General features: G+C 40.1%; 1 protein-coding gene and 2 pseudogenes across 36 annotated transcripts in view; all 3 read left to right on the top strand.

Annotated features, from left to right (window-relative positions):
- The window catches only part of LOC101161365 (protocadherin alpha-C2), a 177,133-nt gene that overhangs the window by 118,711 nt on the left and 39,189 nt on the right, over positions 1-19,233 (top strand). For 2 of the 34 annotated variants that reach the window (XM_078954185.1, XM_078954178.1), the window contains exon 1: positions 15,270-18,662. The exons of 28 other annotated variants lie outside the window; for them this stretch is intronic. In XM_078954185.1, coding sequence (XP_078810311.1) covers positions 16,140-18,662 — 2,523 coding nt within the window. In that variant the 5' untranslated portion in view covers positions 15,270-16,139. Of the gene's footprint in view, positions 1-87; positions 2,596-11,872; positions 14,473-15,269; positions 18,663-19,233 lie in introns of those variants that run through there. 4 more of the 34 variants (XR_013658552.1, XM_023959162.2, XM_078954182.1 and 1 more) reach the window with 4 other exon arrangements.
- Positions 3,557-11,238, top strand: LOC144994878 (protocadherin alpha-8 pseudogene; annotated as a pseudogene). Its single transcript, XR_013658553.1, has one exon. The product of XR_013658553.1 is annotated as a protocadherin alpha-8 pseudogene (transcript).
- Positions 7,710-11,238, top strand: LOC111948003 (protocadherin alpha-2 pseudogene; annotated as a pseudogene). The gene has a single exon (XR_013658557.1). The product of XR_013658557.1 is annotated as a protocadherin alpha-2 pseudogene (transcript).

Genomic DNA, 19,233 nt, shown 5'->3' with positions numbered 1-19,233 from the left:
GAGACCACATATTCACGCTTTTTTTAACAACCACCCCAAACTCCTCCTCTGAATATGAAACAGGAACCAGTCCCTGCGTTCCGCTTGTTCTCGCCGCGGAAACGACCTCGTCAGATCTCACATTTTGTTGAGCTTGTTTTTTTCTTTTATTTTAAACGGTCTTGATGTAGAGGAAATAATGACTGATTTCCCTTGGATTTATTTACATTTCAGAGAAATATAAATAGACGGGACTTCAACGAAGCAGCCAGGATGCTTCTCGCCATTCTTCTTTGTCTTTTTGACTGGTCTGCCGCTCAGATGTCCTTCTCAGTTTCCGAGGAAGTGGACAAAGGCACAGTGATAGGAAATCTCGCAAAGGATTTAAACATTGTTTCACAACAGCTGGAGGAACGAGGATTTCGGATCGTATCTTTGCTCAGTAAGAAATATTTCGAAGTGGATTTAAGAACAGGCGCTTTGTTCGTAAATGAACGGATCGACCGCGAGGAGCTCTGCCCTAATACACACAAGTGTTCCTTAAATATCGAGGGGCTCATTAGCAGTCCCATGAATATTTATCGGATTGAGGTCAATATTCTCGACATTAACGACAATGCTCCGAAATTCCTGGAGCAAATACACGTTTTTAACGTTTCTGAGTCCTCCTCAGCGGGGGAGAGATACCCCCTCCCTGCTGCACATGACGCCGACACAGGCATCAATTCAGTGAAAACGTACAAATTAAGTCCAAATGAGTTTTTCTCCATAGATGTAAGTACAAGTCGAGACGGTTTGTCTGCAGAGTTGGTGTTACAGAAAGCTTTAGATAGAGAAAAACAACCTAATGTGAGACTGATATTAACTGCTGTAGATGGAGGAAAACCTGCGCGCTCTGGTAACATGCAAATTATCGTTAACGTTGTGGATGTTAACGACAATACGCCTTTATTTAGCAAGCCGCTTTATAAAGTGAGTGTCCGTGAAAACGAGTCAGTTGGCACAACCATACTGAAGTTGAATGCCACAGACTTGGATGAGGGGTCAAATGCGGAAATTAAATACTCCTTAATGAAAAGAGGAAATGTGGATTCTCATGAAAAATTTTATGTGGTGCCAGAGAGCGGTGAGATCGTTCTGAAGAATCGTTTAGATTATGAGGAGAACAATGCCTATGAATTAAGAGTGCAAGCATCTGACAAAGGAGGCTCCCCCCGGAGTGGGTATTCTAAAGTGCTGATAGAAGTTGTTGATATGAATGACAATGCACCAGAAATCTCCATAACATCCGTGATGAGTCCAGTTAAGGAAAAAGCAGAGATTGGAACCGTTGTTGCTTTGGTTACTGTGACTGACAAAGATGGAGGACAGAATGGAATTACTACTTGTAAAATCAAAAATATCCTCCCTTTTAAATTAACTACTAATTACAAAAACTATTACTCTCTAATAGTTGATGGGTTGCTTGACAGAGAGACAGTGGCAGAATACAATGTTACAATCACCGCTGTTGATGCAGGCAGTTTACCCCTCTCAAGCACTGCAGTAATCAACGTACAAGTTTCTGATGTAAATGACAATGCACCCACTTTTCCAGAAGGTGCGATGAATGTATATGTGAGAGAGAACAGCCAAGTGGGAAACGTAATAACCAAAGTAACAGCGCATGATGCAGATATAGATGACAATGCAGATTTGACATACTTCTTAATTGACAGTAATTCTTGGAAAACTCAAATTTCATCAATTTTAAATATAAATTCAAAAACTGGAGAAATTATGGCTATGCAATCTTTCGATTATGAGAAATTGAAAACGTTCCAGTTCAAAGTTCAGGCCACAGACTCTGGAGTTCCTCCGCTCAGCAGCAACGTGACTGTGAACGTTTTTGTTCTGGATGAAAATGACAACAGTCCATCCATTCTTGCTCCTTACTCTGAGCACGGCTCCGTTAACAGCGAGAACATCCCATATTCTGCTGAAGCGGGATACTTTGTGGCAAAGATCAGGGCTGTGGACCCAGACTCTGGATACAATGCACTGCTTTCTTATCACCTTTCTGAGCCCAAAGGAAACAACCTGTTCAGGATTGGAACCAGCAGCGGGGAGATCAGGACTAAGAGGAGAATGAGCGACAATGACCTGAAAAGTCACCCCTTGCTGGTGCTGGTTTCTGATAACGGAGAACCTTCTCTGTCAGCTACTGTGTCTATTGAGGTGGTGGTGCTGGAAAGCACCGCTGACATGCAGACTCCGTTCAGACACGTGCCTCTAAAGGAGGACAGCTTCTCGGATTTGAACCTGTACCTGCTGATCGCCATAGTGTCAGTGTCCGTCATCTTTCTGCTGAGTCTCATCAGTCTGGTGGCTGTCAGATGCCACAGGACAGACGGAAGTTTCAGCAGATACAGCGCTCCAATGATCACCACCCACCCTGACGGGAGCTGGTCTTACTCGAAAGCTACTCAGCAGTACGACGTGTGTTTCAGTTCGGACACACTCAAGAGTGACGTGGTGGTTTTCCCCGCACCGTTTCCTCCTGTAGATGCAGAACTGATCAGTATAAACGGAGCAGACACTTTTACCAGAACTCAGACTTTACCCAATTCAGACAAGGTAAGCACGTTATTTTGATACAATGCTTCAAATTATTTTTATGTTATTTAGTTATATATTTTGGAAAATTCTGTTTTAGTAGCATATCAATTAAATTTAGATTTCCTTTTTTCAATTCACTTCAAAAAAGATAGTTACTGTAGAGTTGTGACAGTAAACTAAATGTTATAAAGTTGATAGACAATAAAAATGGGACAAGACTCAAACTTTGGCTTGTAAATGAAACTAATTTATCTGAAACTCAGTGCACAATTTACAGATTTTCTGCTCTCATATACATTTTGGTGCAGTAGAAAATAATTAAAAACTGCAAAATGGAAAAAATTTATTATAAAATACAAGAACAGAAAAATAAAGACACAAAAAATATTAAAATATGTATGATGTTCCCCTTTCAATCAAAAATCCAACCATATAGAAGATGGAGCTCTGTAATTTTGAACACTGAAAAAAACTGTCTTGTAGCTTTTTCATAAATATAAATGACAAGTTTTTCAACACATCATCACCCTTAGCATTCGTATTAACTATGTAATGAAAAATAGTAGATTACTGCCACAAAACACAAAACAACGCACATTCTGCCTCAGGATATAAATCGCTGTCCATGGTTCTGCAGTAAACTTCCATGGTTTGTTATTTCTTTTCTTTTCTTTTTGATAATTCGTTATTTCGATTTATTTGAAACATAGAGTACGTTCTGCAGCTTGTTCTGGGTTTTTTTTTTTACTATATTCTTGAATGAATGACTCAATTAAAACAATGACAGAATTTAACAAAGTGAGAACAGTCAAATGCCTAAAATAAAGAGATTATTTTACAATTTCCAGTTATTAAAGTGTTTTTTTCTCTCATCATTGCATACTCTCTTAATACCACAAGGTGTCGTTGCAGACCGTGCATTTTTTAATTGTCTACCGCTCCTCCTTTTATGAGAAAAAAATCCCTCGTTGGTCACTTTTATTTCAGAGACGTTTTTTGTGCTGTGTAGAGGAAAGCTGATTTCAGCGCCTAAAATGGCGTTACAAACGGATTTACAACCAGAGCTGGATTAAATCGTACTGAAGGACATTCACGATTTTTTGTTGCTTGTCAACATGGATTTTATTTGGATTTATTTTGCTGTGCTGCTTTGTCTCGGCGAGTGCTTCGCTCTGCAGTTGTCTTACTCAGTGAACGAGGAGGCGAACAAAGGCACCGTGGTGGGAAACATCGCAAAGGATTTAAAATTGAATGCTCAAGAACTAGAAAGCAGAGACATACGCATTGTTTCGAGTTACAGCAGGAAATACTTTGACGTTGATTTGAGGACCGGGAATCTGTTTGTCGATGAGAGAATTGACCGAGAGGAGCTTTGTGCAAACATGGAACAATGCTCGCTAAGAGTGCAGGCTGTACTAAGCAATCCCATGTTTGCGCAGGGTATAGAAGTCAATATTTTAGACGTAAATGATAACTCGCCAGATTTTAGTGAGCAGGTCTATTTGTTAAATATTTCTGAATCTACGGCTCCGGGAGAGCGTTACCTCCTGCCCATAGCGGAGGACGCAGATGATGGCAGGAACTCTGTAAATGGCTACAAACTGAATCCAAACGATTATTTCTTGCTTGACGTGCAGAGCGGCGGTGAACACGGCGTGTCTGCTGAGTTGGTGCTCAATAAAGCCTTGGATCGAGAGACGCAGCCTGTCCTAAAACTAATTCTGACCGCTGTCGATGGAGGAAAACCGGTCAGATCTGGAACGTTGCAGATCCGGGTAAATGTTATAGATGCAAACGACAATACCCCGACTTTTAGTAAATCTCTTTACAAAGTTAAAGTTAGTGAAAATTTCACGCCAGAAATGGAGATCATCAAATTAGATGCATCCGATTTTGATGAGGGCAGTAACGGCAAGGTTCTATATTCGTTTATAAAACGAGGTCATTTCAATCCTGCTGATATTTTTCATCTTGATTCCGAAACGGGGAAAATTACGCTGAGGGGAAACATGGATTATGAGGAAACGCATGCTTATGAAATAAGAGTCCAAGCAAAGGATCAAGGCGCGTCTCCCCGTATTGCACATGCTAAAGTGTTGATAGAGGTAACTGACGTAAATGATAATGCACCCGAGATACACGTGACATCACTCATGACACCCATAAAAGAAAGCGCAGAATTAGGAACGATAGTTGCGTTATTAACTATGCGTGATGAAGATGGGGGGGAAAACGGAGCGGTAAACTGTGAAGTGTCTGGGTCTGTACCTTTTAAATTAAAATTAAACTACAAAAATGATTATTCTTTGATAGTAGATGGACCTTTAGACAGAGAAAATACTTCAGTTTACAATGTCACTATTACAGCGACCGATGAAGGAAGTCCCCCATTATCCAGCACAACAATTATTACAATTCAAATAGCTGATATTAATGATAACGCACCTCGATTTGGAAGTCTTGCTTTTAATATTTATGTAAAAGAAAATAGTCCTGCAGGGTATGTTATTTCTAAGATATGTGCATTTGATCCGGACGTTGATGTCAATGCAAGAATAACTTACAGTTTGTTAGGGGATTCTTTAGCAAATACTCAACAATCATCTGCAATAAATATCAACTCAGAAACAGGAGATATAGTGGCACTGCAGTCTTTTGATTATGAGAAGGTAAAAACGTTCCAGTTCAAAGTTCAGGCCACAGACTCTGGAGTTCCTCCGCTCAGCAGCAACGTGACTTTGAACGTTTTTGTTCTGGATGAAAATGACAACAGTCCCACCATTCTTGCTCCTTACTCTGAGCACGGCTCCGTGAACAGTGAGAACATCCCATATTCTGCTGAAGCAGGATACTTTGTGGCAAAGATCAGGGCTGTGGACCCAGACTCTGGATACAATGCACTGCTTTCTTATCACCTTTCTGAGCCCAAAGGAAACAACCTGTTCAGGATTGGAACCAGCAGCGGGGAGATCAGGACTAAGAGGAGAATGAGCGACAATGACCTGAAAAGTCACCCTTTGCTGGTGCTGGTTTCTGATAACGGAGAACCTTCTCTGTCAGCTACTGTGTCTATTGAGGTGGTGGTGCTGGAAAGCACCGCTGACATGCAGACTCCGTTCAGACACGTGCCTCTAAAGGAGGACAGCTTCTCGGATTTGAACCTGTACCTGCTGATCGCCATAGTGTCGGTGTCCGTCATCTTTCTGCTGAGTCTCATCAGTCTGATGGCTGTCAGATGCCACAGGACAGACGGAAGTTTCAGCAGATACAGTGCTCCAATGATCACCACCCACCCTGACGGGAGCTGGTCTTACTCGAAAGCTACTCAGCAGTACGACGTGTGTTTCAGTTCAGACACACTCAAGAGTGACGTGGTGGTTTTCCCCGCACCGTTTCCTCCTGTAGATGCAGAACTGATCAGTATAAACGGAACAGACACTTTTACCAGAACTCAGACTTTACCCAATTCAGAGAAGGTAAGATTTTTTATAGTATTAAAAGTTAAGAGTGAAATGAAAAAAATGTCCCCTGCTTTATTTCTCTTTTAGTTTGTGTAACTATTTTTAATGTTTTTTTCATTTTATTTTTTTTAAAGGGCCTATATTTTAAGCCTTTAAAGGTAAGATATGTTCATATGATAGTAAATTGCCTTTGGCACACAGAACGATTTATTATAAAACATTAGTTATTATCGCAGCTCATGTTTTTATACTGAAATAAGACGCCTTGATCTCCGAGGCTCCGGCTTTCGTACCTTGTGGGTGCCACCCATTTCATGATGTCAACCCATAGCCGGCCTCGGCAGCGTGTCTCTGTTTCTCCCATGAAAGCAAAAGACATCTGAAATCTTGCAAAGATGTAAAAGCCAACCAGCTTTAACACCGCGGAGAAGACGTGTTTGTTAGCCTGGGGGAGGTGCTGGGAGCTCAGACTCTTACAGGAAGGGGCCGTTCCTTACTTATCTACGTTACAATGTGAGAACCCACTCCTTTTCTTGGATTGAGAGAGACTGGTGCTCGGAGCGGGTGTTTTCAGAGAAATGCTCAATAAGTCATGAATGAATCAAAATATTGTTTGGGCTTTTTATATTAAGTAATACACGTAATAAACGTACAGGTTCAAAAAAGTTTGTTTTGCATGATATAGGCCCTTTAAGTCTTTAGTCTTGTGAAAGACTGTACGATTAATTTTTATACTAGCTTGGCTAATTACGAAATTTAAATCTCTTTGAATGTGTACCACAGAAAACACAGATGAATTTTAAAATTGTAACTTGTTCTAAGGTGCTGGTACTTTTATATTTCTCGCTGACCTTCATGTTGAATCGTTTTTTCGCGTGCTTTTCAGGCAGATGTTTTAATTAATTTTAGAATCTCCTGTTTATTACAGTAACCATTTGTGTTTGGATACACACTCATTTATTGCATTGTGTTTTTGATTAGATTTCCACAGCGGTGCTCAGTTTTATTAATAATGATTGGTTTTAAATGCTTGTGAAAAGATGCAGAAATCCCTAACAATCTGCATTATGTTCCTGTTAAAGCAAATCGTAGAGTTGATGTATGTCTTTTTATTTTAATATGAATACATTTACCTTTTTAACATCAGTCTTCTCTTCTTTAGGTAGCCAATGCATGAATTTACCTATATTTTCGTTTATATGCGCATAATTTACTCCCCATCCAGCACTTTATTAGGAAAATAACTTCTTTTAACCATCAAATATAGTACTTGCTCTAAAACAAAGGAGAGTTATGAGTTAAAATATACAATTTGAGGTTTCTTTTGTGAGTTTTGCTCATTGAAAATAACGTCTTGCTACATGTTGTGGTTAAAGAGCTGTCCATGGTGCTGCGCTTTTTAAAGTCGTATGTTGTATTGATGTACGCTTATGATTCAAACTTCTCGGAAAAAAAAGCACAATTAATCCACGTTACAATTAATATGAGGCTTTTTTAGAGAGTACCTTTTTCTATTTCTTTATTAGGCAAAATCCAAATAGAAAAAAAAGGTCAGGCCAATGCAGATTTTCGAGTTTATTCTTGCATTTGTAAAGTCATAAAGCACCACACGATGTCGCACAAGACCGTGGATTTAATTCCGAGCAAAATCTTAACTCCTCCTCCTGTCATATGAAAAAAAACATTAAAATCCACGTTACCACACACGCAGACGGGTGTTTCGAAGCAAAGCGGAGCCTTTGCGACAACCGCGTTCTCTTTGAAGGGACTATTTTTCCTGTGGATGTTAGATCAGATGCTTTGAGCTTTTCGGATGCATCAGAAATGTGTTCTAGACGACAAGAGGAATATGTGTGGATACGCATTGTTGTGCTTCTTTGTCTGTGGGACTGCTCTGCTTCGCATTTCTCCTACTCGGTTTCCGAGGAGGTGAACAAAGGCAGCGTGGTGGGCAATATCGCTAAGGATTTGAACATCAAAGTGCAGGACTTGTATCAAAGGGATTTAAGTATCGTTTCGAGTTACAGTAAGAAATATTTTGACGTTAATTTGCAGACCGGAAACCTCGTTGTTCACGACAGAATAGACAGAGAAGAGCTTTGCCCGCACATGGCAAAATGCTTGTTAACAATACAAGCGGTTCTAAATAATCCAATGACAGCACATCGGATAGAAATTAACGTTGTAGATGTTAACGACAACTCTCCTGTTTTTATGGAATCTATCTTTTTCCTAAACATCTCTGAGTCGTCGTTAACAGGGGAGCGGTATTTATGTCCGCTCGCTGTCGATCCGGACATGGGAAGCAACTCCGTAAAGAGCTACAAGCTGAGTCAGAATGAACATTTCTCTCTTGACGTGCAGAGCGGTGGAGATCACGGTGTATCGGCCGAACTGGTGTTAAACACAGCTTTGGACCGGGAAAAGCAGTCCGTGATCTCCCTGGTCCTAACAGCTGTAGATGGAGGCAAACCTTCCAGATCAGGATCACTGCAAATACATGTGAATGTAATTGATGTTAATGACAATGTTCCAGCATTCAGTAAATCACTTTATAAAGTGCGTGTTAAAGAGAACGCTGCTCCTGGAACGTTAGTACAGATTTTAAATGCCACAGATTTAGACGAAGGAATAAACAGTAAAATAACATATTCTTTTATTAAAAGAGGGAATTTTGATCCATCAAAAATATTTGATCTCAATTCAGAAACGGGTGAAATAACAGTGAAAAGTAACATTGATTATGAAGAAACTCCAGCTTATGAAGTGAGAGTTCAAGCAAAAGATAGGGGAACATCTCCCCGGAGCACACATGCAAAATTACTGATTGAAATAATCGATGACAATGACAATGCACCGGAAATATCTGTGACGTCATTAATGACTCCAGTAAAAGAGGACGCAGAGGTGGGGTCCATTGTTGCTTTTATGACAGTGAGTGATAAAGATGCTGGAAGTAATGGTGTAACTAAATGTACTATCGTTGGATCTGCACCTTTTAAACTCAAGTCCAACTACAAAAATGACTATTCTCTAGTTGTAGACGGACCTCTGGACAGAGAAAACATTTCTGTTTATAATGTCACCATTAGGGCTACAGATGAGGGGAACCCGCCTCTGTCCAGCATCCACATTCTTACTGTTCAGGTTGCTGACGTGAATGACAACGCCCCCAAATTTACTGAGCCTGTCATTAATGTTTATGTTAAAGAAAACAGCCCAGTGGGTTCAATAATTTCTAAAATAAAAGCTGTTGACCCTGATCTGGAAAATAACGCAAATATTTATTACAAACTCCAAGAAAGTTCTCGAAGGAATGTTCTAACATCATCCATTATAAATGTTAATTCAGAAACAGGAGAAATAATCAGCCTTCAGTCGTTTGACTATGAGAAGCTGAAAACATTCCAGTTCAAAGTTCAGGCCACAGACTCTGGTGTTCCTCCGCTCAGCAGCAACGTGACTGTGAACGTTTTTGTTCTGGATGAAAATGACAACAGTCCCTCCATTCTTGCTCCTTACTCTGAGCACGGCTCCGTTAACAGCGAGAACATCCCATATTCTGCTGAAGCAGGATACTTTGTGGCAAAGATCAGGGCTGTGGACGCAGACTCTGGATACAATGCACTGCTTTCTTATCACCTGTCTGAGCCCAAAGGAAACAACCTGTTCAGGATTGGAACCAGCAGCGGGGAGATCAGGACTAAGAGGAGAATGAGCGACAATGACCTGAAAAGTCACCCCTTGCTGGTGCTGGTTTCTGATAACGGAGAACCTTCTCTGTCAGCTACTGTGTCTATTGAGGTGGTGGTGCTGGAAAGCACCGCTGACATGCAGACTCCGTTCAGACACGTGCCTCTAAAGGAGGACAGCTTCTCGGATTTGAACCTGTACCTGCTGATCGCCATAGTGTCGGTGTCCGTCATCTTTCTGCTGAGTCTTATCAGTCTTATGGCTGTCAGATGCCACAGGACAGACGGAAGTTTCAGCAGATACAGTGCTCCAATGATCACCACCCACCCTGACGGGAGCTGGTCTTACTCGAAAGCTACTCAGCAGTACGACGTGTGTTTCAGTTCAGACACACTCAAGAGTGACATGGTGGTTTTCCCCGCACCGTTTCCTCCTGTAGATGCAGAACTGATCAGTATAAACGGAGCAGACACTTTTACCAGAACTCAGACTTTACCCAACTCAGAGAAGGTAAGATTTTTTTAATTGTGTTTACGGTGAGAGTGAGGAAAAAAACCGTAATGTCCATCCGTTGTATTTGTTTGTTTAACTTGTGTATATGTATATTAGTAAAGAGCCTATATCGTGTTTTTTCAAGTGTTTTAGAGTAAGCCATATATTTGATAATAAGTTGACTTTGGCCCACTACAGAACGATTTATTATAAAACATTTGTCATTTTCGCAGCTCATTTTCCTACGCGGAAGTAAGACGCCTTGATCTCTAATGCCCCGGCTTTCGCTCCTTGTGGGTGCCACCCATTTAATGACGTTGACCTATACCCGGTCTCGGAAGCGTGTCTCAGTTTCTCCCACGAAAACAAACAACATCTGACCTTTTTCAAAGATCGATATGCATTTGTGCATATTAAAGAATATTTTTTTTTAAGGATTACTGTTAGTTTTGTTCAGAAAGTAGTGTGTTTATGTGTGTGTTAGCCTGGGTGAGGTGCTGGCAGTTCAGACCCTCCGGCGCTGTTCTCACTGGTCTACACAAAGTGAGATAGCACTCCTTTCTATGGATTGAGAGAGATTGGTGCTCAGAGCACAGGTTTTCTGAAATGCTAAAAAATGAGTGAACTGAAAAAATGTCATGTTGGGGTTTTTATAGTGAGGATGGGACATTATTATACAAAAGATCAAAGAAAGATGATTTTGCATGACAAGCCCTCTAAGTCTTTAGTCATAAATTAGTGTATTATTATTATTTTCTAGTAGTTTCGTTAATTACGAAATTTAAATGTCTGTGCAGGTTTACCATAGAAAACACTAATGTACTTGAAAAATTGTAAGTTGTTCTAAGGAGCTAGTATTATTTACAGTAAATTTTGCTGGTCTTGGTGCTGAATGGTATTATCTTTGTTCGCATGATTTTCAGACAGATGATTTCATTTGTTTTAGTAACTAATTTTTATTACGGTAATTGTGTTTGGATACATTCTTATTTTATTAAATTACGTTTCCCACACATCTGTGCTTTGTTTGTTGATTAATTTGTGGTTTGAAATGATTAATAGAAGTTACAGAAATCACCAACAATTGGCATTTTATGTCCTCCCATTAAATAAAATCGTATAGTTGATGTATGTCTTTCTATTTTAATTTGAAAACGTTTACCTTTTTTATCTTTGGCATCAGTCTTCTCTTCCTTAAGTAGTCAATAGATCAATTTACCTAATTTTCCATTTTATGCATATATTTTACTCTTCATCCACTCCTTTATCAGGGAAAAAAACTGTTTTCACCATCTAATGTAGTCTTTGCTCTACAAAAATTAGGGGTATGACTGAAAATATATAAATTGAGGCTGCATTTTTGAGTTTTGCTTCATGAAAATAAGGTTTTGCTGCATAGTGGTAAAAGAACTGTCCGTGGTGCTGCGCCATTGCTTGTCAATAGAATTAATTATTATAAACTTATGTCTCAAACGTATCGGTAAAAAGGCAGAATTAATCTATATTATGATTATTATAAGGCTTTTTTTAGAAAGTACCTTTACTGTTACTTCTTTTTAAGCCAAAAACCAAATGGAAAAAAACAAGACCACTACACATTTTAGAGAGTTTATTCTTGCATTTGTGAAGTCATAAAGCACCACACGATGTCGCACGAGACCGTGGATTTAATGCAGAGCAAAATCTTAACTCCTCCTACTGTCATATGAAAAAAAGAGAAACATTAAACCCCACATTGGTCCTTACCAAAACCCGCGAACGGTGTTGCAGCGCAAAGCGGAGCCTTTGCGACAACCGCTTTCTCTTTGAAGGGACTATTTTTCCTGTGGATGTTAGATCAGATGCTTTGAGCTTTTCGAATGCATCAAAAATGTGTTCTCGACGGCAAGAGGAATATGTGTGGATACGCATTGTTGTGCTTCTTTGTCTGTGGGACTGCTCTGCTTCGCATTTCTCCTACTCGGTTTCCGAGGAGGTGAACAAAGGCAGCGTGGTGGGCAATATCGCTAAGGATTTGAACATCAAAGTGCAGGACTTATATCAAAGGGATTTAAGTATCGTTTCGAGTTACAGTAAGAAATATTTTGACGTTAATTTGCAGACAGGAAACCTCGTTGTTCACGACAGAATAGACAGAGAAGAGCTTTGTCCGCACATGGCAAAATGCTTGTTAACAATACAAGCGGTTCTAAATAATCCAATGACAGCACATCGGATAGAAATTAACGTTGTAGATGTTAACGACAACTCTCCTGCTTTCATGGAGAATATCTTTTTCCTAAACATCTCTGAGTCGTCATTAACAGGGGAGCGTTACGTTTTGCCTATCGCAGCTGATTCAGACATGGGAAGCAACTCCGTAAAGAGCTACAAGCTGAGTCAGAATGAACATTTCTCTCTCGACGTGCAGAGCGGTGGAGATCACGGTATGTCGGCCGAACTGGTGTTAAACACAGCTTTGGACCGGGAAAAGCAGTCCGTGATCTCCCTGGTCCTAACAGCTGTAGATGGAGGCAAACCTTCCAGATCAGGATCACTGCAAATACATGTGAATGTAATTGATGTTAATGACAATGTTCCAGCATTCAGTAAATCACTTTATAAAGTGCGTGTTAAGGAAAACACTGCCCCTGGAACAATTGTCTTAAGGGTTAATGCGACAGATTTAGACGAAGGAATAAACAGTAGGCTAACATATTCCTTTATTAAAAGAGGGAATATTGATCCATCAAATTTGTTTGAATTAAATGCAGAAACAGGTGAAATAACAGTGAAAAGGAACATCGATTACGAGGAATCTCCCGCTTATGATATCAGGGTTCAAGCAAAAGATAGGGGCGCATCTCCCAGGAGCACACATGCAAAATTATTGATAGAGATAATTGATGAGAATGACAATGCACCGGAAATATCGGTGACGTCATTAATGACTCCAGTAAAAGAAGACGCAGAGGTGGGGGCTGTAGTAGCTTTTATAACAGTGAGTGATAAAGATGCTGGAAGTAATGGTGTAACTAAATGTACTATCGTTGGATCTGCACCTTTTAAACTCAAGTCCAACTACAAAAATGACTATTCTCTAGTTGTAGACGGACCTCTGGACAGAGAAAACATTTCTGTTTATAATGTCACCATTAAGGCTACAGATGAGGGGAACCCGCCTCTGTCCAGCATCCACGTTCTTACTGTTCAGGTTGCTGACGTGAATGACAACGCCCCCAAATTTACTGAGCCTGTCATTAATGTTTATGTTAAAGAAAACAGCCCAGTGGGTTCAATAATTTCTAAAATAAAAGCTGTTGATCCTGATCTGGAAAATAATGCAAATGTATATTACAAACTACAAGAAAGTTCTCAAAGGAATGTTCTGACGTCATCCCTTATAAATGTTAATTCAGAGACGGGAGAAATAACCAGCCTTCAGTCTTTTGACTATGAGAAGTTGAAAACATTCCAGTTCAAAGTTCAGGCCACAGACTCTGGAGTTCCTCCGCTCAGCAGCAACGTGACTGTGAACGTTTTTGTTCTGGATGAAAATGACAACAGTCCCTCCATTCTTGCTCCTTACTCTGAGCACGGCTCCGTTAACAGCGAGAACATCCCATATTCTGCTGAAGCGGGATACTTTGTGGCAAAGATCAGGGCTGTGGACCCAGACTCTGGATACAATGCACTGCTTTCTTATCACCTGTCTGAGCCCAAAGGAAACAACCTGTTCAGGATTGGAACCAGCAGCGGGGAGATCAGGACTAAGAGGAGAATGAGCGACAATGACCTGAAAAGTCACCCCTTGCTGGTGCTGGTTTCTGATAACGGAGAACCTTCTCTGTCAGCTACTGTGTCTATTGAGGTGGTGGTGCTGGAAAGCACCGCTGACATGCAGACTCCGTTCAGACACGTGCCTCTAAAGGAGGACAGCTTCTCGGATTTGAACCTGTACCTGCTGATCGCCATAGTGTCGGTGTCCGTCATCTTTCTGCTGAGTCTCATCAGTCTGATGGCTGTCAGATGCCACAGGACAGACGGAAGTTTCAGCAGATACAGCGCTCCAATGATCACCACCCACCCTGACGGGAGCTGGTCTTACTCGAAAGCTACTCAGCAGTACGACGTGTGTTTCAGTTCGGACACACTCAAGAGTGATGTGGTGGTTTTCCCCGCACCTTTTCCTCCTGTAGATGCAGAACTGATCAGTATAAACGGAACAGACACTTTTACCAGAACTCAGACTTTACCCAATTCAGAGAAGGTAAGACATTTTAATAGTATTAAAAGTTAAGAGTAAAATTCAAAAATTTCCCCTGTTTTTTTTTCTTCTTTTTTTTTCTTTTTAGTTTGGGTAATTTTTGTTAATGTCTTTTTTAAGTAAAAGGGCCTATATCGTGTTTTTTCAGCCTTTAAAGGTACATTATGTCTATATGATAGTAAATTGCCTTTGGCACACAGAATGATTTATTATAAAACATTAATTATTCTCGCAGCTCATGTTTCTATCCTGTAGTAAGGCGCCTTGATCTCCGAGGCTCCGGGTTTCGCATCTTGTGGGTGCCACCCATTTCATGACGTCAACCCATAGCCGGCCTCGGCAGCGTGTCTCTGTTTCTCCCACGAAAACAAATGACATCCGAAATCTTGCAAAGATGTAAAAGCCAACGCGCGAAAACCGCGGAGAAGACGTGTTTGTTAGCCTGGGGGAGGTGCTGGGAGCTCAGACTCTTTCTGGAAGGGGCCGTTCCTTACTCGTTACAATGTGAGAACCCACTCCTTTTCGTGGATTGGGAAAGACTGGTGATCAGAGCTGGTGTTTTCAAAGGAATGCTCAAGGCGTGAATAAATCAAAATATCGCTTTGGGTTTTTTCATACTGACGAATACACGTAATAAACGGGGAAGTTCAAAAACGTTTCTTTTGCATGATATAGGCGATTTAAATCTTTAGTCAGATAAAAGACTGTATGATTATTTTTTTTTTCTGCCAGTTTGGTTCATGACGAATTTGAAATATCTGTGGACGTGCATTTTAAAAAACACGGATGTATTTTATATATATATATATATATATATATATGAGGAGCTGGTTTTGTTGTTTTTCCACTGGCCTTGGGGCTGAGTCATATCATATTTGTTCTGCTTTTTAGACAGATTTCTACCTTTGTTTTAATAGCTCCTGTAACCATAACCACCCGTGTTTGGATTCATTCTCATTTGATTGCATTGTGTTTTGGCTCCCCAATAGGGTTGGTTTGTTGAATTATGTGTGGTTTTAAATGCTTATGAGTAGTTGCAGAAAAGCTAAATTTATTTGCAATTTAATTCCTCATGTTAGAGCAAATTAGATAGCTGATGTACTTTTTTCTATTTTAATATGAATTAATTTGCCTTTTTTTTTAGTTTTTGGCATTAGTCTTTCCACCCAAAATAGCCATTACAACAATTTATCTAATTTTTCGTTTTTCTATAAAATGTTTACTCCTCATTTCATACTGTCTTATGGAATTAACTATTTTCGTCATCAAATGTAGTCTTTGCTCTACAAAAAGTAAGTTTATAACCTAACAAAATACAATTTTAAGTTGCTTTTGTGAATTTTGCTTCACGTTTTGCTATAAATAGAGGTGTATAAAGAGCTGTCCGTGGTGCTGCGCATGTCTTGGGAATAAATAGAAATTGATGTATACGTATTTTTCATACTTGTTTAAAATCCCACAATGAACCTATATTAATGTTAATATGAGGATTTTTAGAAAGTATTTCTTTCCATGAGTTTTTTAGGATAAAACGAAATAGAAAAAAATTGTCAAGCCAATGCCGATTTTGGAGAGTCTATTCTTGAATATAAAGTCATAAAGCACCACACGATGTCGCACGAGACCGTGGATTTAATGCAGAGCAAAATCTTAACTCCTCCTTCTGTCATATGAAAAAAAGAGAATCATTAAAACCCACGTTACCACACTCGCCGACGGCGTTTCAGAGTAAAGCGGAGCCTTTGCGACAACCGGGGACTATTTTTCCTGTGGATGTTAGATCAGATGCTTTGAGCTTTTCGGATGCATCAAAAATGTGTTCTCGACGACGAGAGGAATATGTGTGGATATGCATTGTTGTGCTTCTTTGTCTGTGGGACTGCTCTGCTTCGCATTTCTCCTACTCGGTTTCCGAGGAGGTGAACAAAGGCAGCGTGGTGGGCAATATCGCTAAGGATTTGAACATCAAAGTGCAGGACTTATATCAAAGGGATTTAAGTATCGTTTCGAGTTACAGTAAGAAATATTTTGACGTTAATTTGCAGACAGGAAACCTCGTTGTTCACGACAGAATAGACAGAGAAGAGCTTTGTCCGCACATGGCAAAATGCTTGTTAACAATACAAGCGGTTCTAAATAATCCAATGACAGCACATCGGATAGAAATTAACGTTGTAGATGTTAACGACAACTCTCCTGCTTTCATGGAATCTATCTTTTTCCTAAACATCTCTGAGTCGTCATTAACAGGGGAGCGGTATTTCCTGCCGGTTGCAGTCGATCCGGACATGGGAAGCAACTCCGTAAAGAGCTACAAGCTGAGTCAGAATGAACATTTCTCTCTTGACGTGCAGAGCGGTGGAGATCACGGTATGTCGGCCGAACTGGTGTTAAACACAGCCTTGGACCGGGAAAAGCAGTCCGTGATCTCCCTGGTCCTAACAGCTGTAGATGGAGGCAAACCTTCCAGATCAGGATCACTGCAAATAAATGTGAATGTAATTGATGTTAATGACAATGTTCCAGCATTCAGTAAATCACTTTATAAAGTGCGTGTTAAAGAGAACGCTGCTCCTGGAACGTTAGTACAGATTTTAAATGCCACAGATTTAGACGAAGGAATAAACAGTAAAATAAGATATTCCTTTATTAAAAGAGGGAATTTTGATCCATCAAAAATATTTGATCTCAATTCAGAAACGGGTGAAATAACAGTGAAAAGTAACATTGATTATGAAGAAACTCCAGCTTATGAAGTGAGAGTTCAAGCAAAAGATAGGGGAACATCTCCACGGAGTGCCCAAGCAAAGTTATTGATAGAGGTAATTGATGAGAATGACAATGCACCGGAAATATCTGTGACGCCATTGATGACTCCAGTAAAAGAGGACGCAGAGGTGGGGTCCATTGTTGCTTTTATGACAGTGAGTGATAAAGATGCTGGAAGTAATGGTGTAACTAAATGTACTATCGTTGGATCTGCACCTTTTAAACTCAAGTCCAACTACAAAAATGACTATTCTCTAGTTGTAGACGGACCTCTGGACAGAGAAAACATTTCTGTTTATAATGTCACCATTAGGGCTACAGATGAGGGGAACCCGCCTCTGTCAAGCATCCACGTTCTTACTGTTCAGGTTGCTGACGTGAATGACAACGCCCCCAAATTTATTGAGCCTGTCATTAATGTTTATGTTAAAGAAAACAGCCCAGTGGGTTCAATAATTTCTAAAATAAAAGCTGTTGATCCTGATCTGGAAAATAACGCAAACATTTATTACAAATTACAAGAAAGTTCTCAAAGGAATGTTCTGACATCATCCATTATAAATGTTAATTCAAAAACAGGAGAGATAACCAGCCTTCAGTCTTTTGACTATGAGAAGTTGAAAACATTCCAGTTCAAAGTTCAGGCCACAGACTCTGGTGTTCCTCCGCTCAGCAGCAACGTGACTGTGAACGTTTTTGTTCTGGATGAAAATGACAACAGTCCCTCCATTCTTGCTCCTTACTCTGAGCACGGCTCCGTTAACAGCGAGAACATCCCATATTCTGCTGAAGCAGGATACTTTGTTGCAAAGATCAGGGCTGTGGACCCAGACTCTGGATACAATGCGCTGCTTTCTTATCACCTGTCTGAGCCCAAAGGAAACAACCTGTTCAGGATTGGAACCAGCAGCGGGGAGATCAGGACTAAGAGGAGAATGAGCGACAATGACCTGAAAAGTCACCCTTTGCTGGTGCTGGTTTCTGATAACGGAGAACCTTCTCTGTCAGCTACTGTGTCTATTGAGGTGGTGGTGCTGGAAAGCACCGCGGACATGCAGACTCCGTTCAGACACGTGCCTCTAAAGGAGGACAGCTTCTCGGATTTGAACCTGTACCTGCTGATCGCCATAGTGTCGGTGTCCGTCATCTTTCTGCTGAGTCTCATCAGTCTGATGGCTGTCAGATGCCACAGGACAGACGGAAGTTTCAGCAGATACAGCGCTCCAATGATCACCACCCACCCTGACGGGAGCTGGTCTTACTCGAAAGCTACTCAGCAGTACGACGTGTGTTTCAGTTCAGACACACTCAAGAGTGACGTGGTGGTTTTCCCCGCACCGTTTCCTCCTGTAGATGCAGAACTGATCAGTATAAACGGAGCAGACACTTTTACCAGAACTCAGACTTTACCCAATTCAGAGAAGGTAAGATGATCTCTTTGCGTAATATCCAGAAGTGAATGAAAGAATTATTTTTAACAGGGTAGATTTTGATTTCCAATAGTCTGGAAAAAAAAAAAAAAAAAAAAAAAAAAAAAAACAATAGCAAAAAAACTCTGTTCTCAGACGCACTCTTTTAGTCATTTAATGCGCTGGCCTTGGTGCTGATACATTTAAACATGTTTGACTTGGTTATATATCATCTTGTGTTTTGCGGGTTTTTTTCAATGTTTAAATTAACAATTCATGACCAAACAGGTGTTTTTTTTTTGATTGAACACAAAGCTAATATGTAACTTTTTGTGCAAATTTTACATTTTTGATATTAATTATATTTGATCTTCAATGCTTATAATTATATTTTTGTTCTTAAATTGACACCAATCTTGAAGTATTTGGGCATATTTAGGTTTTCAGGTGATCCAACAAAACCCTACAAAAAAGCAAATTTGTTTATTGCTTGTGTCTGACCAGGCATGAAAATGGTGGTTTTGAGTGGAGATTTTTTATCTTTGTTTGTTGTTATGTTTATGTTTTTACTTATAATTTTTTATCA

Source organism: Oryzias latipes, chromosome 10 (genome assembly GCF_053564925.1).
Source record: "Oryzias latipes strain Hd-rR chromosome 10, Olatipes_Hd-rR_3.1".
Classification (NCBI taxonomy): Eukaryota; Metazoa; Chordata; class Actinopteri; order Beloniformes; family Adrianichthyidae; genus Oryzias; species Oryzias latipes.
The sequence above is the reverse complement of the archived record's forward strand: the minus strand, read 5'-3'. Positions and strand labels throughout refer to the sequence as shown.